Source organism: Engystomops pustulosus, chromosome 3 (assembly GCF_040894005.1).
Source record: "Engystomops pustulosus chromosome 3, aEngPut4.maternal, whole genome shotgun sequence".
NCBI lineage: Eukaryota > Metazoa > Chordata > Amphibia > Anura > Leptodactylidae > Engystomops > Engystomops pustulosus.
Window position 1 is genome coordinate 213,418,268 of NC_092413.1, and position 25,348 is coordinate 213,443,615.

General features: G+C 43.7%; 1 protein-coding gene across 1 annotated transcript in view; it reads left to right on the forward strand.

Annotated features, from left to right (window-relative positions):
- The window catches only part of PKHD1 (PKHD1 ciliary IPT domain containing fibrocystin/polyductin), a 358,183-nt gene that overhangs the window by 314,537 nt on the left and 18,298 nt on the right, over positions 1-25,348 (forward strand). The window contains exons 60-63 of the mRNA XM_072143767.1: positions 560-1,541; positions 16,203-16,329; positions 16,545-16,632; positions 21,013-21,120. Of these exons, the coding sequence (XP_071999868.1) occupies positions 560-1,541; positions 16,203-16,329; positions 16,545-16,632; positions 21,013-21,120 (1,305 nt within the window). The remainder of the gene's footprint in view (positions 1-559; positions 1,542-16,202; positions 16,330-16,544; positions 16,633-21,012; positions 21,121-25,348) is intronic.

Consider the following 25,348-nt stretch of genomic DNA (forward strand, 5'->3'; position numbering starts at 1 on the left):
CGCCGGAGGTCACCTACTTCTTCCTGGTGCATGTAAGTGCTTGATCTTGCAAAACAAATTTTTTTTTTAAATTCCGCGTTTTTTCCGAATCCGTCGGGTTGTTCGACGGCCACGCCCCCCGATTTCTGTCGAGTGCATGCCAACACCGAAGCGCCACAATCCGATCACGTGCACCAAAAACCCCGGGGCAATTCGGCGCAAAACGGAAATATTCGGGAAACCCGACAAAAGTGCGGCGGTGTTCGAACCCTTAGTAAATGAGCCCCAATCTCTCATCCTAACCTGATGCCCAACAACTGTGGGGGGGGGGGGGGGTAGCAGAATTTCTTCTACTGTATTTTAATGGTTCTGCATATGATGTTCCTAAAGTTCCAGTTTGAATTTTTTGAGGCTTGACGCATGAAAATGTTTCCAATCATGTGTGGAAAGCAGAGGTCCAAAATGGCAGAAGAAGGCTTCTCCCAATTTCATGTTGTCTATACTGAGACATCCACTTGAATATTATGAATTTTTTTTTTATTGAATGTTTTTGATAACTAAATAATTATTTTCTTCTTAGGTATTTACAAGAAGGACAATCTTTGTTCCTACACATCCGAATCTCAGGCTTACGTATGTCAGAAGATTGACCACTCCGTCGTCATCCTTGAAGTCATCTCAAATGTCACTGAACCCATCAGTCCGATCTTATCAGTCACCGACAACTTCATCCAAGTGTTTGTCAGTGAACACAATCCTCAGAATCATTGCTGTGACAAAACTTTTTACTCCATCCTACCAGCTGAAAAAATTTCCAAAGTGTGTTTCAACGGCCTAACCCCGAAGGCCATGAGGCTCCGTCTCAATGGTGGTCAGAACTCTACCAAACTTATTCTGGCACTCTTTTACGATGTCCCAAATAGTTTCTATATTGTGTGGAGAGGTATGAAATACTCAACAATCGCCTATGACTCTGAGCCCAAATTTCAAAGTAGTGACCAGGTTTCAAGTTTTTTCAGTTTCCGAGATAATTTGTTGTACATCCTTCTCCAAGGAGATGAGCCGGTAGAGATATGGACCAATCTGTCCATCCACTTATTCTTCTATGTGGCTTTGGGAACAGGCAAGGACCTGCAAGACCAACTACCGTTACACCTGGCAACATTTTTAAGAATTGCTCCATCTCAGGTAAAAGTAGTGCAGAATTTACAAGGAACGGCCGAGACCTTAGAGGCCATGATGGACAACCAATCAAAGCGCAAGCAGCACTGCCCTAAAGTATATGAGGAGAGACTAAGAGTCAAGCGTCACTCAGAGCCACCTCTACAAGTCAAGCAAAATATATTTCGAAAAGAAGATCAACTAGAAGTGCTCATAGTGGAAATTCTTGACCTTGTCACACCAGGAGATCCGACCACGGCTGCACCATTGACTTATGGAAACTTGGAGAACCTTACAACAGTAATTATAGGTGCTCTCCAGACAGGAGAACTTGAGAAGGCTGTCCCTATGCATGTAGACTCATTGATGGTGATCGAACCAACTCCTCCGACCAACAACAGGTACTTTTTAACCTGGCAACATTGTATTCACCTTCAACCTGCAAGTGCAATGGGGGTTGTCTTAGGCTTCTCAACAGACAACCATGAGGTTGGCAGCCAAAGGCTGGAGCTGTTCGAAGCTAAGGGAGAAATTATATCAGAGAAGAGCTGGTGCACCGGCAGGTCTGTAGGCAGATCAGGTATATCAAACCCACCCCTTTTTGCACTTTTTGGCTGATTTCAGTTTCCATAAACAGATAATTATCATTGTTTCATTGATTTGTGACATGTTAGAGCAGATGGAGTAACTTTTATAGGGCTTTTCATCTGCACCGACAAATGATAAAACGTGCTGCCTTAACATGCCAATAGTCATAGAGCCAACATTATCTCTCAGGGGTGCAAGAATTTCCTCATTTACTTAAAATGACTATTGTGGAAAATTCCTTGAAGGTGATCCTCCCACCAGAAGACAGAATTGAACAATATGTAAATCATGTGTAGTCCACAAACCTGGTGCACATTATTCTTCTACAAGTGCCTCTATTCCTATCTTCTACTGCATTGTCTGTGGCTCTTAAATTGGCTTCCAGCTTCTTCAAGAAAGGTAGTCACTGACATGCCCCATTCCGTCATTGTCCCATTGCAGGACAGTGTATGGTTATCGTGACACATTGGTGGGGCCTGTGCAAAATTGATAAAGTTAGGAGCCTATTCCCCACAGAGCAAAAATAAAGAGAAGAAATAGGAGGAGTACTGTGCAGGGACCATATATACAAGATAGGAGTAGTAGTACTGTGCGGGGCCCTTATATAGACAGGATAAGAGTAGTAGTGCTGTGCACATATATACAAGATAGGAGTAGTAGTTCTGTGCATATATATATATATATATATATATATATATATATGTATAGAGGATAGGAGTAGAAGTAATGTGCAGTGCCCATATATACAGGATAGGAGTAGTAGTACTGTGCAGGGACCATATATACAGGATAGGAGTAGTAGTACTGTGCTGTGCCCATATATACAGGATAGGAGTAGCAGTACTGTGCAGGGACCATATGTACAAGATAGGAGTAGTAGTACTGTGCAGGGACCATATATACAAGATAGGAGTAGTAGTACTGTGCAGGGACCATATATACAAGATAGGAGTAGTAGTACGGTGCAGGGGCCATATATACATGATAGGAGTAGTAGTACTGTGCTGTGCCCATATATACAGGATAGGAGTAGTAGTACTGTGCTGTGCCCATATATACAGGATAGGAGTAGTAGTACTGTGCTGTGCCCACATATACAGGATAGGAGTAGTAGTAGTGCTGTGCCTATATATACAGGATAGGAGTAGTAGTACTGTGCTGTGCCCATATATACAGGATAGGAGTAGTAGTACTGTGCTGTGCCCATATATACAGGATAGGAGTAGTAGTACTGTGCTGTGCCCATATATACAGGATAGGAGTAGTAGTACTGTGCTGTGCCCATATATACAGGATAGGAGTAGTAGTACTGTGCTGTATCCATATATATAGGATAGGAGTAGTAGTACTGTGCTGTGCCCATATATACAGGATAGGAGTAGTACTGTGCTGTGCCCATGTATACAGAATAGCAGTAGCAGTACTGTGCTGTGCCCATATATACAGAATAAGAGTAGTAATACTGACCTGTGCCCATATAAACAGGATAGGAGTAGTAGTACTGTGCTGTACTTATATATATGTGATAGCAGTAGACAGACACACACAAGACATATCTATAAACTATTGCACTCAGCTCCATCTGAGATCTAAGGATGTAGATAGAGATGAAGTTGAGACGCCCATGGGACCCTCAGCTGCACCTTTGTCTCTATATTTTAATTGATTTGGAATCTGACTAATGAAGTGTCTCATGTGCAGATCTTCCTTATATAAAGTCCATAGGACTCCTGGTCAGACAATTTACAGATGTGGATTATAGAGGGGTAGGTGTACATGGAGCCTCGAGACCTCCTCTAGCTTGGGGATCACCATTGAGTTGCTCAGAGACATTATCCAGGTAGTAATAATACAGACACACGGGAAAATCTGTAATACAAGACTTTGTTGTTGCTTCTGGATCTGATTTAGGTCTATGAAATCTTTCATGCTACTCGGAGCGGAGTCTTTTTCTAGTGGAAAATTTCCCATTTCAATTTTCTGCACCTCGTGTTTACTTTGCGCCCTCCCTGGCTGCCGTCCACCGGTGGCTTTCAACTCTTCCCTCACAATAATCTCCGCTTGACATAAAAGAAAACAAACAAAAGATGGATAATGGCCGATAACATGCAGTGTCAAATCTGTTACTAAGAATCAGTGCGGCTGCAAGCAGCCAACAAACTGAGACTGGAAGTGTTACTAGTTCACTGGTTCCCTGCCAACCTGCACTGCATGATCCCAGCCCTATATACAATAATACTGCCCCCTATGTACAAGAATATAACTACTATAATACTGCCCCCTATGTACAAGAATATAACTACTATTATACTGCCCCCTGTGTACAAGGATATAACTACTATAATACTGCCCCCTATGTACAGGAATATAACTGCTATAATACTGCCCCCTATGTACAAGAATATAACTACTATAATACTGCCCCCTATGTACAGGAATATAACTACTATAATACTGCCCCCTATGTACAGGAATATAACTACTATAATACTGCCCCCTATGTACAGGAATATAACTACTATAATACTGCCTCCTATGTACAAGAATATAACTACTATAATACTGCCCCCTATGTACAGGAATATAACTACTATAATACTGCCCCCTATGTACAAGAATATAACTACTATAATACTGCCCCCTATGTACAGGAATATAACTACTATAATACTGCCCTCTATGTACAAGAATATAACTACTATAATACTGCCCCCTATGTACAGGAATATAACTACTATAATACTGCCTCCTATGTACAAGAATATAACTACTATAATACTGCCCCCTATGTACAAGAATATAACTACTATAATACTGCCCTCTATGTACAAGAATATAACTACTATAATACTGCCCCCTATGTACAAGAATATTACTACTATAATACTGCCCCCTATGTACAGGAATATAACTACTATAATACTGCCCTCTATGTACAAGAATATAACTACTATAATACTGCCCTCTATGTACAAGAATATAACTACTATAATACTGCCCCCTATGTACAGGAATATAACTACTATAATACTGCCCTCTATGTACAAGAATATAACTACTATAATACTGCCCCCTATGTACAAGAATATAACTACTATAATACTGCCCCCTATGTACAGGAATATAACTACTATAATACTGCCCCCTATGTACAAGAATATAACTACTATAATACTGCCCCCTATGTACAGGAATATAACTACTATAATACTGCCCCCTATGTACAAGAATATAACTACTATAATACTGCCCCCTATGTACAGGAATATAACTACTATAATACTGCCCCCTATGTACAGGAATATAACTACTATAATACTGCCCCCTATGTACAGGAATATAACTACTATAATACTGCCCCCTATGTACAAGAATATAACTACTATAATACTGCCCCCTTTGTACAAGAATATAACTACTATAATACTGCCCCTATGTACAAGAATATAACTACTATAATACTGCCCCCTATGTACAAGAATATAACTACTATAATACTGCCCCCTATGTACAAGAATATAACTACTATAATACTGCCCCCTATGTACAGGAATATAACTACTATAATACTGCCCCCTATGTACAAGAATATAACTACTATAATACTGCCCCCTATGTACAAGAATATAACTACTATAATACTGCCCCCTATGTACAGGAATATAACTACTATAATACTGCCCCCTATGTACAAGAATATAACTACTATAATACTGCCCCCTATGAACAGGAATATAACTACTATAATACTGTCCCCTATGTACAAGAATATAACTACTATAATACTGCCCCCTTTGTACAAGAATATAACTACTATAATACTGCCCCTATGTACAAGAATATAACTACTATAATACTGCCCCCTATGTACAAGAATATAACTACTATAATACTGCCCCCTATGTACAAGAATATAACTACTATAATACTGCCCCCTATGTACAGGAATATAACTACTATAATACTGCCCCCTATGTACAAGAATATAACTACTATAATACTGCCCCCTATGTACAAGAATATAACTACTATAATACTGCCCCCTATGTACAGGAATATAACTACTATAATACTGCCCCCTATGTACAAGAATATAACTACTATAATACTGCCCCCTATGAACAGGAATATAACTACTATAATACTGCCCCTATGTGCCCTGTACAGTGCTGTGAGGTGTTCTGGGAGCAGGTAGTCACCCACATGAGGAAACTGATACTATTATCCATGTTACAGATTTCGAGGCCTTGTAGCTTCTTGTTAAGTGTGTAGTAATGTCACAGTCCCTCTAGGGGTGGGGGTTGGGGGTGTATCGTGCCGCATTGCATCGTTTGACTTCGGTTTGGCTTTGCCCCCTGGGGGTAGAGCCGCATTAGCCTCTATAAATTGGATAACAATGGCGCGATGATAAATCCATGCGGCCGGCAATAAGGTGTTTATCCCGGGCGCTTGGATATTACAGCGGGGGATGTAATGATGTTTAGCCTTCACTTTAGGTTAGTGACGACCCCGGCGGGGCCTGCACATAGGCCCCTTTACAAGGCCATAACATGGATGTCAGGGGTCGCCACGGCAACAGGCCCAGGAATCTAATCTCATCTTCTTGGAAGCCAATAAGGCCGACATTGTGGGAGCGGGGGCCAGCAAATCAATTAGCGCTAATTCCCGCTCGCCATGATATATGGGGATCACTTGCGTCGCCAGGATAGGGGGGGCCGGGCCATAATTCACCAGGAATGAGGCTGCCCAGGCAGCGGGGGTATTAATTGGGTGTCCATATTAAATGGGCAGCACGAGAGGAGTCTGGATGAGTGACTCTCTTGGCTGCTATTGACCTATCGGGAGGAGACGCTGCCCTTTACTGTAACTTTTATCTATGGCGCTTTTCCCTTTCGCGTGTCAAGTTGATGTACGATTAAAAATTCATTTGGCGACCTTTCACCCCGGCTGCGGATTAAACTATTCGGCGGGGGGATGGCGTCGTTAGCGAGGGGCTCGGCGTTTAATGATGATTTCTCTAAAAGGCCACAGAGATTCCATTTTAAGCTAACAGATTTATTACACTATTATAACATATCGTAAAAGAAAAAATGGCGTGAAAATTGAAGGGGGGAGGGGGATTATCTGCGAAGAAGAGGCTTCTCATGGATTAATTCCTGTGATATTATAGAAAAAGAGGAATTGAGGATTAAAAGATGGAAAGTGAAGATGTAGCAGAGCTGATAATTAGCCGTATACTATGCACCTACATCGGACAATCCTCACAATAACAAACCGTACAGAGATCTGCCCATCTGACAAACACAGCCCTGCTACATACAACAATCACAACACTTCTATATCAGATAAACACAGCTCTGCTACATACAACAATCAAAACACTTCTATATCAGATAAACACAGCCCTGCTATATACAACAATCATAGCTCTGCTACATACAGCAATCACAACACTGCTTAATCAGATAAACACAGCTCTGCTACATACAACAATCACAGCCCTGCTACATGAGACAATCACAGCTCTGCTACATACAACAATCATAGCATGTTACATACATCAATGACAATACTGCTTCATCAGATAAACACAGCTCTGCTACATGAGACAATCACAGCTCTGCTACATACAACAATCACATCCCTGCTACATACAGCAATCACAACAATGCTAGATCAGATAGACACAACACTGCTATATGAGACAATCACAGCCCTGCTACATACAAAAATCACAACAATGCTAGATCAGATAAACACAGCCCTGCTACATGGGACAATCACAGCCCTGCTACATGGGACAATCACAGCTCTGCTACATGGGACAATCACAGCTCTGCTACATGGGACAATCACAGCCCTGCTACATGGGACAATCACAGCTCTGCTACATGGGACAATCACAGCCCTGCTACATACAACAATCATAGTACTGGTACAAAGGAAATTCACAGCAATATTACACAAAACAGTCACAGCACTGCTACATTTTACAAACACAGCACTGCTATAACAGATGAACACAGCACTGCTACATACAACAATCACAGCCCTGCTACAAAGGACAATTACAGCTCTGCTACATACAACAATCACAGCACTGCTATATCAGATAAACACAGCACTGTTACATACAACAATCACAGCTCTGCTACATACAGCAATCACAACACCGCTATATCAGATAATCACAGCTCTGCTACATACAACAATCATAGCGCTGGTACAAAGGACATTCACAGCTCTGCTACATGGGACAATTAATCGCAACACTGCTTCATTAGATAAACACAGCACTGCTACATACGCCAATCACAGCTCTGCTACATACAACAATCAAAGCACAGCTACAAAGGACAATTACAGCTCTGCTACATACAACAATCACAACACTGCTTCATTAGATAAACACACCACTGCTACATTAGACACTCACAGCTCTGCTACATTAGACAATAGCAGCACTGCTACATGCAATAATCAAAGCACTGCTACATGTGACAATCACAACACTGCTACATGTAACAAACGCTATACTATTACATCTTACTGTATTCTTCTCCATCTGACAAAACATAGCACTGCTACATCTGACTAACACGGCTCTGCTACATCTGATAAACGCTGCACTGATAAAGCTTACTAGATTCTGTTACATTTGACAAACTCAGCTCTAATACATTACAGTGGCGCATGTGGCCCTGAAACGCGTGGTCTATAGTAATTGATAATAATAATGTTATAATAATTCCTCTGGTCACATGGGGCAAGCCCCGTTCCAAACCCAGATGAGTAACTAACAACTTGTTTTAAGGTCTGTGTGGTCCTGAAACGCGCTGTTGTGAGACCCTAAATATTATACTAAATCTCCTGGTCACATGGAGCCGAGGGTAAAACGTAAAGTAACTTCAAGCTGATTGGTCCCTGGGAGAATGTTGGAACACGATTTACATGGCCCTGAAACGCGTCGTCTTTCATCAATAGGTTTGTAACTATAATTCCTTCTAATTAGATGGTCCTGAAACGCGTTGTTTCTAATGACATGGTTTGTCGTAACTTTACACAACAATCAGGTTAAATAAACTTCTTTCATCCGTGTGACCTCTCGCGCCCCCAAATCTCAAGATTTTGTCAGCCCTCGCTCACCGTGCCCCATAGTAAACGCACTTTCTATATATGGAATATTGGATCTTATTTTTTATATTTTTTTATTTTATTTTATTTTTTTTTTCATTTTTTTTCCTTTTTTCTGGGTGATGAGAAGCGCGTTTCACAATGTCGCCCGCTCAATCATCCTGATTATGCATCCGGTAGCACTTTGTCTGATGGAAATCCTTTAACTTCTCCCGCTATTTATGGCTTTTTTAAAAGGCCAGCAGCAATTGATGGATACAATGGCGCACGGTGCGTCTGGAGGAACAAGTTACTGTAGTGAGTGATGACGGGGGCCGCTCCAGTTATCCGCTCTTTTATGAGCTCATTCTCTGGCCTCATTTACAATTTGCTCTAATTCATTACATCATAATTGACATCAATTTCCAAGCATGGCTGCAGTCTGCGGAGGCTGGCATGAGGCATTCTGGGTAATGGGCATTTTTTTTCCCGATTAAGGTGGTAATCTAAAATCAATTTGCCAAAAAAAGAAAAAAAGTTCTGGAACATGGTTGTGACTTTTTTTTTTTCTTGAACAGAATATAACTAACGAGTTACAACTGCAAAGGGTTTGTGAGAACAATGGATGATTATGTAGTCCTTAGGTTGAGTTAAACTAAGACAAAAATATACTGATGAGTAGTGTAGGCATAGGTCACGCCCCTGCGTAATAACATGACCCACCCTTGCATTACATTAGCTGAGGTCTGACTTAAAATACAAACTATATCAACAAGATGACTTGTGTCATTAGTAACTGTGAGTATATTTACAGATAAGCAGGGGCGTGACCTATGGTCATACTGTTTATTAACATGACCCACCCATGCATTACATTATCTGAGGTCTGGCTAGAAATACAAACTACGTTGACAAGATGCCTGCTCTTCCTTGCATCATTAGTAACTGTAAGTGAGTAGATTTACAGATAAGCAGGGGCGGGACCTATGGTGGGACTGTTTATTAACATGACCCACCCATGCATTACATTATCTTTGGTCTGGCTTAAAATACAAACTATATCAACAAGATGACTGCCCTTCCTTGTGTCATTAGTAACTGTGAGTATATTTATAGATAAGCAGGGGCGTGACCTATGGTGGGACTGTTTGACAACATGACCCATCCATGCATTACATTATCTGAGGTCTGGCTTGAAATACAAACTATGTTGACAAGATGCCTGCCCTTCCTAGCGTCATTAAGCAGGGGCGTGACCTATGGTGGGACTTCTTAGTAAGATGTCCCACACATACATTACATTATCTGTGGTCTGGCTTAAAATACAAACTATATCAACAAGATGACAGCCCTTCCTTGTGTCATTAGAACCTGTAATTGAGTAGATTTTCAGATAAGCAGGGGCCTGACTTATGGTGGGACTGTTCAACAGAATGCCCTACCCATGCATTACATTATTTATGGTCAGACTTGAAATCCAAACTATGTCAGCTAAATGCCTTCACCTCTTTGCATCATTAGTACTTATAAGGCTGGATTGGGCACGGTGGGCACACGGCAGTGCGCGGGGAGAGGAAGAGGGGGAGAGCAGGAGAGGATACATGCCGTATGCCGTGAAAAAATAGGACATGTCCTATTTTTCCCGGGGTATGGAGCGGTACGATGCCGCACGTGTAGGCACCGTGCGCCCATTGCTGTCAATGGGGGACGTATATCGGCCATACATACGTCGGCCGTATATACGTCCCCCATGCGGCAGTGTGAATGAGGCCTAAGTGAGTAGATTTACAGATAAGCAGGGGCGTGACCTATGGAGAAATTGCTCAACAGCATGCCCCACCCATACATTACATGATTTGTGGTAAGACTTGAAATCCAAACTATGTCAACTAAATGCCTCCAACTCTATGCATCATTAGTACTTATAAATCGGTAGATTTCCAGATAAGCAGGGGTGTGGCCTATGGAGGAATCGCTCAACAGCATGCACCACCCATGCATTACATTATTTATTGTCTGGCTTGAAATCCAAATTGAAATCAACTAGATGCCTCCCCTAGTTTGCATCTTTTGTACATATAATAATGTAGATTTACAGACAAGCGGGGGCGTGAACTCTGCATGCTCCTCCTCTACATTAAATGTCCAGTTTGACATCTGCAAGCTAAATAGACTACACAACCCCACTCTTCTTTTCACCATTAGTATCCATAAGTGAGGGCATTTACACCTAAGTGACTAAATTACCTCTGTACAATCTGTATTGTAAGCAGGGGCGTGGAGTGTGGAGAGATTGCATCACCCATTCATTTCATTCTATGTTGTATGGTTTTACATTGGCATACTATGTAGTCTTGATTACCCTCTCCTTTACACCATCAGTACTTGCAAGTGAGTAGATAAGCAGGGGCGTGCACTGTGAAGGGATGACATCACATCCTATCCTTTTTCTATTCAGTCTAATTGGACTGTACCATAAGCAGGGGTGGGAACTGTGGAGATATTACTGTGACTATACATTATATTTTTAGCTGTTTTTTCATTCACAAACATTGCCTGAGAGGGGGTTGTTATATAATATGCTACGTCCTGCATTGTATTCTTAACTCTGTGCAGAGAGCTAAGAGCCCAGCAGTGTGAAAACATTCCATCAGTGCACCAATAACGATATATACTGTCTTGTCGCTACTAATAACATATACAAAGGTATGATTAGACATCTCTCCAGAGAGAATAACCAACACTGGGGCACATTTACTAAGGGTCCGCAGCCGCAAATCTGTTGGGTTTTTCCCACATATTTCCATTTTGCGCTGTATTTCACGGGATTGTGGCGCACGCGATCGATTTTTGGCGCCGACTTTCACTCGATAGAAATCGGGGGCGTGGCCACCGACCAACCCGAAGGATTCGGTAAAACCGCGGAATTTTAAAAGCCATTTGTGTCGCAAGATCAAGAACTCACATACACCAGAAAAAAGCAGGTGAACTCCAGCGGACCTCGGCGCAGCAGCAACACCTGGTGAATATCGGCGCACGGACCTTAGTGAATCCCGGCAGACCCAAATCATTCGCAGAGAACGCGCCGCTGGATCGCGAATGGGCCGGGCAAGTAAATCTGCCCCATTGTCTGCAACGAGCACAGAGCACAGCTGTGTGAGGACACCCCCCCCCCCCAGTTCACTTGGAGAAGCTTCTATCCTAGAATGTAAATCCATATTTCACAGTCCTGCTACTTCTAACAACATTCACAAAGGTCTCCAGGGACAATCCCCAACACTGTCTGCATTTTTGACAGACTGGGGCAGATTTACTTACCCGGTCCTGTCGCGATCCCCGAGGTGCGTTGTCCGACGAGAATGAAGTCCGTGTGATTCACTAAGATCGTGCGCCCGATATCCTGCATGTGTCGCTTCCCAGCTGAGGTCCGCCGGAGTTCTCCTTCTTCTTCCTGGTGTATTTAAGTGCATGTCTTGCAACACAATTTGAATTTTAAATCCTGCACTCAGTCCGAATCAGTCGGGTTGTCCATCGGCCACGCCCCCCAATTTGTGTTGCATGCAAGTCGGCGCGATTAAACCAAAATCCGATCGCGTGCGCCAAAAACCCCACTTAAATGTGGCACAAATTAAGGAAGTCCGGGAAACCTGACAAAAATGCGCCATGCGGACCCTTAGTAAATGTGCCCCATTGTCTTTAAAGGGAACCTGTCATGGCAATTTGGGCCACAAAGCCACACACAGGTTCTTACGGACCGGTGGTTGTGTCCCAAATCAACTTTTACTGAGTCCCTTTATGGGGACGCTGAAAAAATAAACCATTATACTTACCTAGAGATGAGGCTCCCCGTTCTGTCAAAGTTCTACAATGAAGCCGGAGCGCTACACCCCTACTTCATTGCGCAAGCGCTGAAACGATAGTGTAGTACGTCGGCTTCACTGCACAGTATATAAGTATATATTAATAGTGGCCACAGATAAACTTAATGAAGGGCAATTTAGGACACTTAACCACCAGTCCATTAGGACCTGTGAGTGGTTTAGTTTCCCAAATCACCCTTACAGGTTCCCTTTAAGATCTCTGCTGTCTTGCAGTGAATGAACAGTAGACGATCTGGTTTCCAAATGGATAACTGTACTGATACATTGTAGCAAACTGCCAGACACAGAGAGAGACGTGTGTTGCAGTTGTAATGTGTAGATTGGCCCAGATCTTCTCACTAAGAGCGGAGATAGATATAGAAAAGCCTTTGCCCATGAGACTTTATAGGTCTGTAGAGTTTTTAAGATTTGGTTGTTAATCAAAACATTTTCAGTCACTGCCAGCAAGCAGAGATCTGGAGAATCTTGAGAACTATCAGTAGCATCGCAACAGTAACACAAGTAGTAACAAGACGTGCAATGCTCATACGTTGTAGGAGACCTGGGATTATGCAGATACATGTCACGGGCTCATCTCACAATTTTGGCTTTTTCGAGCGCCAGGACAGCTTCATCCGATTTTGTCAGGTTTCTGAGAATTGGCATATTAACCTGGATAACGGTGAGGATGAGGGCGGGGGGTATCCGTGGCAAGGAAGATGCTCCCTCCCCTAGTGAGGCTATAAGGAGCACATTAGGAGCACTTAAATAGAGCATGTAATGTGTGTGGCAGGGAGCGGCGGGGGGGCGGTGTAGCTGGAGTCTAATCTCCGCTCTCCCTGGGTGATCTCTAGGTACGTCTGTCTCTGAATGGCACATTCCTGGCACCACCCGGGTAGTGATGTCATTAAGGAGCCGTGCACGAAGCTCCGAGAAGTCGGTCATTTTGCAGACCTGTCATGTGGAAAGAAAACACGCCGACCCAAGACGTAGATTCGTATCACAGTCCTACCGGAGTACAGGGGTGTTACTAGGGTGGTAAAAGATCCGGGGCACGGGCCCCAATACATATGTAGCACTCTTACAGTAATGCCCCCTCCTGTACATAACCCCCTCACCAATAACAGCTTTACTGAGGGTGTATACAGCTACAGAAACCACAGGAGGAATCCCTACTCGTTACATCCAGTGGCTGCAGGATGCTGCCCCTAAAAATCTCCCCCAAATACTGTAAGGCTGCGCTCAAACTGAGGCCTGTCCTAGTGTCACATGTGAACGCGCCCCAAGAAATGTCACCACACAGTTACCCAAAGTAATGTGCCCCTCACAGTTACCCCCAGTAATGTCACCACACAGGCCCCCCAGTAATGTCACCACACATCCCCCCCCCAGTAATGTCACCACACAGGCCCCCCAGTAATGTCACCACACAGACCCCCCAGTAATGTCACCACACAGCCCCCCATAATGTCCCCACACATCCCCCCAACTAATGTCACCACACATTCCCCCCAGTAATGTCACCACACTGCTCCCCAGTAATGTCCCCACACAGCCCCCCAGTAATGTACCCACACATCCCCCCAGTAATGTCCCCACACAGCCCCCCAGTAATGTACCCACACATCCCCCCAGTAATGTCCCCACACAGCCCCCCAGTAATGTAGCCACACCTCCCCCCCAGTAATGTCACCACACAGACCCCCCAGTACTGTCACCACACAGACCCCCAGTAATATCCCCCATACAGACCCCCAGAAAGTAATGTTCCCACACAACCCCCCAGTAATGTCCCCACACATCCCCCCAACTAATGTCACCACACGTCCCCCCCAGTAATGTCACCACACATCCCCCCCAGTAATGTCACCACACATCCCCCAGTAATGTCCCCACACAGCCCCCCAGTAATGTCCCCACACAGCCCCCCAGTAATGTACCCACACATCCCCCCAGTAATGTCCCCACACAGCCCCCCAGTAATGTAGCCACACATCCCCCCCAGTAATGTCACCACACAGACCCCCCAGTACTGTCACCACACAGACCCCCAGTAATATCCCCCAGAAAGTAATGTTCCCACACAACCCCCCAGTAATGTTCCCACACAGCCAACCAGTAAGTAATGTGCTCACACAGCCCCCCATGTTCTCCCCCTTCCCTTAGTCCCTATGATGTCTCCCCACTCACCTCACAGATGCAGCTCTGTGCATTACTTTCCCCTGCCGGTCATGTGATCATGACATCATCACAGGTCCTTCAACCTCCGGGAGTATTATTCTCTTGGAGGCTAGGACCTTCAGGGGAAAGTAATGCACACACTCTCATCACGATCTGTGTCCCGAGGACACGGATCGTGATGAGAGAGGGGAGAATGCCCGGGCAGCGGGGAAGATGTCCTGCTGACCCGGGGAGATCTGGGGCTCTGGCCAAAAGATCCGCAGCAAGAGCCCCGGTTCTTTTGACCTAGCGAAGCCCCTGGGGAGCAGGAGGAATCTGAAAATTTCAGTCTTTGCATGAGAATTAACACTGCAACATTACAACTACTATATATTATGACATTATAGAATAGATTTTTCCCTGTCAGCAAGCAGAGATCCTAGAGTATCAGCTTATACCACGACACCTCCATCATTTGCATCACTCATGTCTTAAAGGGGTTAATCACTTTTCAATAAATCTCTTCCATTAGACATGTCTCTGCATGTTCATGTAACTGTGTCTTTGCCTCCTTTGAGATCTTCAGCCTTTCCCTGTTCTCACCATGCTGCTTATATATACACAGCTTCCTATCTATCAATGCTGTAGCCTGTCCTCATGGCATCTCCAACTGTATCTTTCTTCTCACAGTCCCTCCTCCGAGACTGGGTGGGGGCATAACCATAATGTCCTTCTACAGCTCCTCCTATGCAGCGGAGCTCAGACGTGTAAACAAAAAATCACAGAGAGTTTGAACATGGCCCAAAAGTAAGTAGCAGGACTGCTGAATCACTTGATTAACATTCAGGGTTTATCCACAAGGCAGTAAAGGCACTTGGGCAACGTATGTAAATAACAGGCCAGCCCCTTTAATTTCCCTATATCAGGTGCAATTCCAGAGGTGCAATCATAGCACACAACGCCTTACAACAAACTCTTTGCCAATCTGTGTTCCAGCGTCGGTACATGAGTCATAATACTGTTTCTGGCCTTATGTGACATTATGTGACAACTTTTCCTTCTTCAGTCTCTTTTTCTAAATTGGGTGGGTGGAGCCGTAGCTACTGTGACTCACTTTCCCCCCTCCAATCTCCTTAGACTTCTATGTAATCTGACATCTTCTGTCTTGTCTTCTGTCTTGTTGCTAGCTAGATGGAATTCTGCAAAAATGTAAAAAGCAGATTAGGAGAAGAGGGAGAGTGATAAGGGCCCAAGTAGGCGGAGAAAGAATAACTTTCCTCTGATAATATATAGTACAAAGCTCAACTCCACCATTAATAAACTCTCCTTTATATACTGTAGTTCTGGAAGGAGCCGCAACAGCGTCTACAAGAGGCCGCACAGGATCCATATAGCAGTGCAGCCCGTGGGGGGGACGGCGGGGGCACCACTTCCTGTACAACCCAAGGTCATCTTCCTGGATATAAAGGTACAATAAATAATATATTCAGAGGCCCTTCCTCTTTACCTTCTCTTCTACCATGGCTGGTCGCTAGGAATCTTACCTAAAGACTGGTTGTCTGATGTTTGTGCCATTCCAATGACAAAATGGTCAATTAGTGCTCGGAGTGTCCTGAAGGTGAATGGGGTAGAAGGTATATGGTTTAATGGAGTATTGATCCAGTTTTGTGTTTCATTTATCAGGGAAGTCGAATTGTGAATTTAGGACATTTCTCCAATCCTTGGAAAGTGTCTGTCTACCTCAAGGACTCTTCAGGTGCACCACTGAAAGGTATAGTATATGGGACATAATGCCACATGGGGTTACTGGGGTGTTAGATGGAAAGCAACATCTCCTGGTGCAGGGACCCAGCTTCCGGGGCTTGTCTTCTACTGAGAGGCAACAGCAGGATCCAATTGTACAGTAGCCCCCCAAGAACAAAAATACAACAGCCCATCATGAAAACAGACCCTAAAGACTTATTTTTTTCACTCTGGGCTTGATTGAAGGAGTTTTTTGAAGGATAACAGTACAGATGACCAATTCTTAGGAAGGATCATTAATTTCATTGCTTCTGATGATCAAGGGTGCTGGTTCAAGGAATTGGAAGAGCGTCCATGGTCGAGGCAGAAGGGTCAAGACAGAGGTACCAAGAATTACTAGTTGGAACAGTCTTGATACAACATGGATTATGGCAGGATCCACAAGGACCATCAGAAGTGTTGATGGAAATGCACAGTGAAGTGTGAAGATTTTACACACAAGGTTTAGGGGCATTACTGGTTAATTCCCAGTTCTCCTCCATTGTAATCTGAAGAGCATCCATGGTCGAATCAGAATGGTAAAGTCAGAAGTACAAAGAATTACAAATTGGAACAGTCTTGTAACAACATGGACTATGGCAGGATTCCCAATGACTGGACCCATTCACGAACACTCACCCCCACTGGTAACACCATGCTTTACCCTTTAACTGGTTGCTGTCTACATTTGTATACCAGTAGTGTGTTTGTGCCACCATTTTTCTGAGGAGTGTCACTCCCTGTGTTGTCGTTGAGGATCAACGGTCATAAAGTGGCGATGCACGCAGCATCTCAAGAGTAAACACTCGTAATCGGTACCAGCACCGATCATGGATTGTCGGCGGGCTGGGGGGTAAGTCATACCCAAATTTCTTGCTTAAGTCCAGGGTCAGGAACCTGAACGATTGTGGTTTGGGTCTACTCATCCCTACCAAAGAGGTACCACTAAAACAGCCCTTTTTAGGAAACCAACGCCTTAAAATGGAAGGTGGACCAGATTCATCCTATGTAGAGCAATAACCTACGTAAGTAAGTTTAGGTTTGTTCATCATTCTGAGGAGTGTTACTCCCTGAGTTGTTGTCGGGGATCAACGGTCATAAAGTGGCGATGCACACAGCATCTAAAGAGTAAACACTTGTAATGAGTACGAGCGCCAATCATGGATTGCCACCTGGCTGGGGGTTGAGTCAAACCCAAATTTCTTGCTTAAGTTTGGGTCTGCTCATCCCTATCAAAGAGGCACCACAGAAACTGCCCTTTTTCGGAAACCAACGCCTTAAAATGGAATGAGGACCAGATACATCCTACGTAGAGCAATAACCTACGTACAGTAAGTTTAGGTAGAGAACTTCTCCCGCGAGGCCCACCCATCCCCGTCCAATGTTCCTTCTGTATGTATACTACCTCATTGTCTTTTATGATACCATTTCCATCATAAAACGAGTCCCGAGCCCCAGTTCTTTTTTACATCCGCCTGTCATCTCTGTTGCCTACACTTGTAACAATTACATCGGGATAATTGGTTAAGTATCCGAGGAGGAACCTGTAGACGAAAAAGCTAAATTTATCTTCTCTACTGAAATTTTCCCCAAGGGAAGTTTCCGAGAGTCTGTGTTTACTTTCACTACCTGAGAAAATAAAATGCGTAAAAGAAAGAGATATTTTTCTTGCTGGAGCGCGGAGACGGAGAAGACTGTTATAGCTGGAGAAGCAGAAGAAGGTTCCTCGTGTACATACATCAAGAATATAGCGGGAGGTTTATTCCTCATGTATCCGCGGTGCGACGTGCAGCTGTTGGCGCCCCTCACTTGGCGGGAATTTTATGGAGACGAGCTCCCGTCTTATGACAAAGCGGTAAAGAACAGCGAGCGGCATTTAAGGACAATTAGTTAACATGTAAACCGTCCTCCAGAACAGAAGCCAAGAGACTTGATGAAGCGCGAGTGGAGCCTTAAATTGACTCGCTTCTTCCTTAAATACTATCTTGCATCAAAAAGTCTTCATTAAGACTCGCGCGTAGATATAAAACCTCGAGATTTAGGAGCATGTGTTTGGGGAAAATGTGAAATGGTCTTTTGGGAAGAGCAGAACGTTCCTGCGGGGCTCATAAGCACGGAATGACAATTTACTATGTATTTGAAATCAACAGTCTGATCTATAAAGCGCTCGCTATGGGTTGTTAAACGCTGGAGGTGCGGGGGGCTGACTGTATGTCATGGCTGCTGGCACAACTGCTAACAAAAACCGTGCCGCGGTTATGGGCGGCTCTGTCCCGAAAACAAAGAATAAGGTCGGGAGGAAATAAAAAATTGCGATTAATCAGTTTGTGTTTTGGGTGAGATGAAATACGAGGCGGTGGGAGAGGTGCGCGTAATTGTCCATGTAAAAATGGCCAAAGATTGAAGACTTAAAGGGGTTTCCAGAGGATGGGGTCAGAAGTCTTCTTTATTATGGTAACAGCACCTGTGAGCAATAACAAAGTCGTTATCGATGATGGAAAACCACGGAAAACACCTTTCACGTGGCCTGTTAATAAGGAGGACTATCAAGGATGTCTCCGTAGGAAATCTGTGACATACATTCAGCATGTTACACCGGTGTGTGTCCCCTGAAACAGGATCTGTTTTTCATTTATCTTCTAATGGTCTAGTTTTGGAGAAAATTGTCTTTTGAAATTATGGAAATGAGCCTCAGGGGCTCTTGTTTAGGTCACAGAAACCTTCTCTGGCTCTGTCATCTGCTAATTATCACTCTCTCTGTTTGGATTTATTGCCTCCTCCTCCTCCTCCGCCCCTCCTCTCCTTATCCAGAGAACGGGTGATATCAGAACAGCGCATGTGCAGTTGTCATGCACGGTTGAGAAGCTAGTTGGAAATGCTGAGACAACCACGGTTCCTTACTGGCTGGGGTGAGGAGAGAGGAGAAAGGCAGTAACGATAAACAGAGATATGCATAATTATCTCACATCAGAGCCAAAAAAGAACTTCTGTAACATAGACAGGAGCCACTGAGGCTAATTTGCATAATTTCAAAAGACGCTTTTCTCCAAAACTAGGCCATTAGAAGATGAGGGAAGAACAGATTCTGTTTCAGGGGACTCATTGTTCTGCTGAACAACAGACCAATAAGAAAACTGGTTGGTTCGAAGGGTTGGCCTGGACTCAGTACTGATGGTCTGTAAAACAGTCAATCCTTGTCAATCCCTTCAAACACATTCCCTTGATTGTATCTGTTATGTAGCATAAAAACATACAAGATTATCAGCAAGGTTATGGTCTGTCAAAAAAGATCATTGCTCCCCCATTCTCATGGTATCATCCTGGGAAATTAGGTTCTCACAAAAGATAAGGCTTGGATGAGATCGATTATAGTAAGACTATTGTCCTTTAGAAGCGACTCTCTTGGATAAGATGACAATAGGGATCATACCGCCCAGCAATTACTATAATGGTAATTCCCTGCAGCATTCCCACAGGTCACTTGAGGAATTGCAGTTTCAGTTGATTTGAATGCAGTTCAAAAAACTACTGACACTACTTGACTTTTTTCCCTAATGATTCAGATTGGGATGACATTTAACCAATCAACCTATTCTGGTTTTGTAAAGTTAAAGGGGTTGGCCACTCTTTTATGTAACTTGCCATGTCCCTTACTGTCTTGTGGATAATCCCTGAATGTACTTACTTTTGTGCTGTGTGCAGACCCTCTGTGGTTCTTTGTTTACATGACAGAGCTCCGATGAATAGGATGAGCTGTAGCAGAAGAGTTATTACTCATCTTGCTCCCTCACTGCCTCTGTCAGTGAGGACAGACAGTGAGACGCTATGAGACGCTACGAGGATGGCCTTTAGCAGTCAGAGAGAAAGCTGTGTATAAATGCAGAGGGCAGCATGGAGAGAACAGGGATAGGCTGAAGCTATCAAAGAAAGCAAATACAGCAGGAACATATCCATGCAAGCACATGTCTCATGTGTCCAACCCCTTTAAATGTACATGTACTCTTAGCTATGTACTCTCATCATCCTCACACTCCTAGTGTTTGCCTGCAACAGAAACCCCCCTATTCTGCTTTCTGTGCAGTAGGTTTAAAATATTCCTAAACTCCACCCCTTAGATGAATGTCTAAGCCCCTCCCAAACTGCAAACAGGAAATGATGAACAGGAAATGACCTGTGACCTCTCATTTCCAGCCACAGCAGGGGTGTTCCATTTAAACTCCTCCTTATATCTGTAGGTCTTTCTAGCACTGACTTTATAATCCCTTAAATTGAACAAAAAATAAAGAAAAGCACAAAAACAGGCAATTAAAATAAACGTTTGGGTTCAATAACTCCATCAATGCTGAGACGTTGTCTTCTGCCGTTCCAGGGAGCACGACGCTGGTAATAGAAGACGGATGGGGAAACTTCTCCAACTTGGCTGTCTCCAGTTCCGGATCAAACTGGCGCTTAATATTCAATGTTACATCACCCGCAGGTATTTATCTGTCTTCTTACCATCCTCAGTGTCTTGCGCCCGGTAATGTCTGGAGATACGGAGCCTTGTGGGCGCCTCTAGGAGGAATATATTAATATATTTATTGTGAGCAACCTCAACCGCAAAATACTCACAAAAGAGGATTCTAGAAAAAAAAAATCTCATATTTTATTCCTTTGTTCTTTTACTGATAATTGTAAAATGATTTTAATTGTGTGTTGTGCCATTTACATATAGGATAAAATAATTGTATATTAATGGGAAGTAGAAAGAATTATAAATAGATGTCAGATAGATTTGAAATAGATAGACAGATAGATACTGTATTTACTCGAGTATAAGCCGACCCAAGTATAAACCAAGGTCCCCAATTTTAGCACAAAAAACTGGGAAAACCTATTGACTCGAGTATAAGTGCTTTTGTTACAGCCTCCAGCCAGTATATATATATATATATATAGCTAGCCAATCCCCTTCTCCCAGTATATATGCAATCCAGTCCATGTCCTCTAGTATATAGCTAGCCAGCCGCCTGTCCCTCAGTATATAGCCAGCCCCCTGTCCCCAGTATATAGTCAGTCCACAGCATATAGCAGCAGCCCCTGCCCCCGGTATAGAGCCTGCAGCCCCTGTCCAAGGTATGCCCAGCCTATAAGAAAAACCGTCGTACCATGACGTCGGCAGCAGTCACAGTATGCCATGACTTTGCCATGTTGCTGACATCATAGTGTGTGCGCCTCCATCATCACCCGCTATGATGTCAACAAGCGGCCGACGTCATGGTGCGTACGATGACACTGTGCATGGACTCGGAGCCGGAGCATCGCCAAAGAAAGAAGAGAACCTGCGGGGGGCATCTGAAAGGTGAGTACAGTGTTTAGTTTTTATAGAGCCGAGTATAAGCCAAGTTACAGTTTTTCAGCACAATTTGTGCTGAAAAAATGTGGCCTATACTTGACTATATATGGTAGGTAGATAGATATGAGTGAGATAAAGGTGGCAACAAACTTGTACTGAAACTAAATTGAATTGTGCAACTCATTTTTTGGATCTGGGTATACTGCCTCCTTTCCTTTCCTTGGATATCTTCATGATTTCCTAGCCTAAACTATGAGGCGCTCCACCCCTCCCCTTCCCCCCTACATAGGGGGTCATTTATCTTATTTCCCCTTCCCTGAGATCTTTTTGCGTCTGTTGTGAGTCTATTTTTTGCACCTCATTTGTCTTTTTGGCTCTTTTTCATATGCAGGTTTTTATAAAAGGTGCAATTTGTTGCGCAAATCCTACCATTGCCTTTCCTAAGCGCAGTCAGGACTGGCGAGTTATTGCTCAATTATTTGTGCCCATAAAGGCACAATAGTATAATAAATTGGGCGCATCTGTAAAGAGGCGCAATGTAATGACAAATAGGGCGCAAATACACACTGCGAATTGAGGCGTAACATTCCAAAAAAACGCAAAATAGGCGCAAAACAGCCATTGCGCAGCAAAAAGGTACAAAAATACCAATGGGAGGAAAAGATAAATGACCCCCATAGATTGCAGTTATGTAGCTAGTAGAAAGATAGATATAAGATCCATAGATAGATAGATAGATAATTGATAATAGATATAAAATATAAATATACAGATGGATAAATAGAAGACTTTTGACATAAAACTGAAAAGGTAACATAAAGTAATCAGCCATGACTATAATAAAGTCACATGACTCATATTGGATCCTGGTCACATATACGGCCAGACCTGCAGAGGACATGTAGCCTCGGCCTAGATACAGTAGTCTGTGTATATAGACATGTGTACGTGACGTCTCCCTAAAATGCATGCAAATCCGGACAGACATCCCATAAATTGAGTTTGGGATGTCACAATGAGACGTATAAGCCTGTTATGGCTGCCGTTATTTTCTGCTTGTCTCCTCGCAAACAGCGGCGGCTCCCTGGCTTTGATATTGTTGTATAACTAATTCGGTCTCCTGCGATATTGTACGTCTTGTAGCGAGTCGTCCCCTGCACTCACACAAGGCGAGCCCGCCGCCCTCTGAAGCCCGGCACATGAGTCTAATTTTCCAATTATGTTCGTGTTACTTTGAAAACTGGTTTATTTCAACAAGTTCAATTTTACGGCTTCCTTACCAAATTATAGAGTGCCGGGTCCAGAGTGTGCCGGGGAGTTTTCTTGTAAAAGTGTAACATGCTATAAACAATGCTCGTAAATTCCACAGTTTTCCTCTTTATTAACATCCTTTTTCCTGATGATAAAACAGTTAACTCGCCCGGACCTTCTTTGCCCCGGAGGGGTGTGAAAATTAAGATTTAGGGGTCCTGAACAGAAGCCACAATGGGAAGGTGTCTGCAGCGCTCTTAAACTGCCAGACATGGTTTTATGGCCGCTGTAAATATTATCAGCTTTTACAAAGCCCAGAGCCTCTTCCCTGATGTAGATAACAAAATGCAACACAACAGTCCTGGCCGGCGTCAGGTAGGGTCTGCGATTCAAAGGGGAGAGAGAAAAGTGGACGATTTGTAAAAAATATCATTTTATGTTTGGATCCATAGGAACTCATTCACCAATGGAGATTCCCAATGTGTCCACTTGGACTTCATCCAGAGGGTATTTATTGGGACACTTCATCTGGAGGGTACATGATCAGACACTTCATCCGGAGGGTACATGATCAGACACTTCATCCGGAGGGTACATGATCAGACACTTCATCCGGAGGGTACATGATGGGACACTTCATCCAGAGGGTACATGATGGGACGCTTCATCCGGAGGGTACATGTTAGGACACTTCATCTAGAGGGTACATGATCAGACACTTAATCTGGAGGGCAGATGATGGGACACTTCATCCAGAGGGTACATGATGGGACACTTCATCCAGAGGGTACATGATCAGACACTTAATCCGGAGGGTACATAATGGGACACTTCATCTAGAGGGTACATGATCAGACACTTAATCTGGAGGGCAGATGATGGGACACTTCATCCAGAGGGTACATGAGGGGACACTTCATCCAAAGGGTACATGATGGGACACTTCATCTGGAAGGTAGATGGTAGAGCTCTTCATCTGGAGGGTACATGATGAGAAACTTCATCTGTAGGGTAGATGATGGAACACTTAAGTTGGAGAGTACTTGATTGGACATTTCATCTGGAGGGTACATGAGGGGACACTTCATCCAGAGTGTACATGATGGGACACTTCATCCAGAGTGTACATGATGGGACACTTCATCTGGAGGGTACATGATGGAGCACTTCATCTGGAGGGTACATGATGGCACACTTCATACAGAAGGTACATGATAGGACACTATATCCAGAGGGTACATGATGGAACACTTAATCTGGAAGGTAGATGATGGACCACTTCAGTTGGAGGGTACATGATGGGACACTTCAGTTGGAGGGTACATGATGAGCACTTCATCTGGAGGGTACATGAGGGCACACTTCGTCCAGAGTGTACATGATAGGACACTATATCCAGAGGGTACATGATGGAACACTTCATCTGGAAGGTAGATGATAGAGCTCTTCATCTGGAGGTTACATGATGAGAAACTTCATTTGTAGTGTACATGATGGAACACTTAAGTTGGAGAGTACTTGATGGGACATTTCTTGCGGAGGATACATGAGGGGACACTTCATCCAGAGGGTACATGATGGGACACTTCATCTGGAAGGTAGATGGTAGAGCTCTTCATCTGGAGGGTACATGATGAGCACTTCATCTGGATGGTATATGATGAGAAACTTCATCTGTAGGGTAGATGATGGAACACTTAAGTTGGAGAGTACTTGATTGGACATTTCATCCGGAGGGTACATGAGGGGACACTTCATCCAGAGTGTACATGATGGGACACTTCATCTGGAGGGTACATGATGGAGCACTTCATCCGGAAGGTACATGATGGCACACTTCATACAGAAGGTACATGATAGGACACTATATCCAGAGGGCACATGATGGAACACTTAATCTGGAAGATAGATGATGGAACACTTCAGTTGGAGGGTACATGATGGGACACTTCAGTTGGAGGGTACATGATGAGCACTTCATCTGGAGGGTACATGAGGGCACACTTCGTCCAGAGTGTACATGATAGGACACAATATCCAGAGGGTACATGATAGGACACAAGGTAGATGATAGAGCTCTTCTTCTGGAGGGTACATGATGAAGCACTTCATCTGAAGG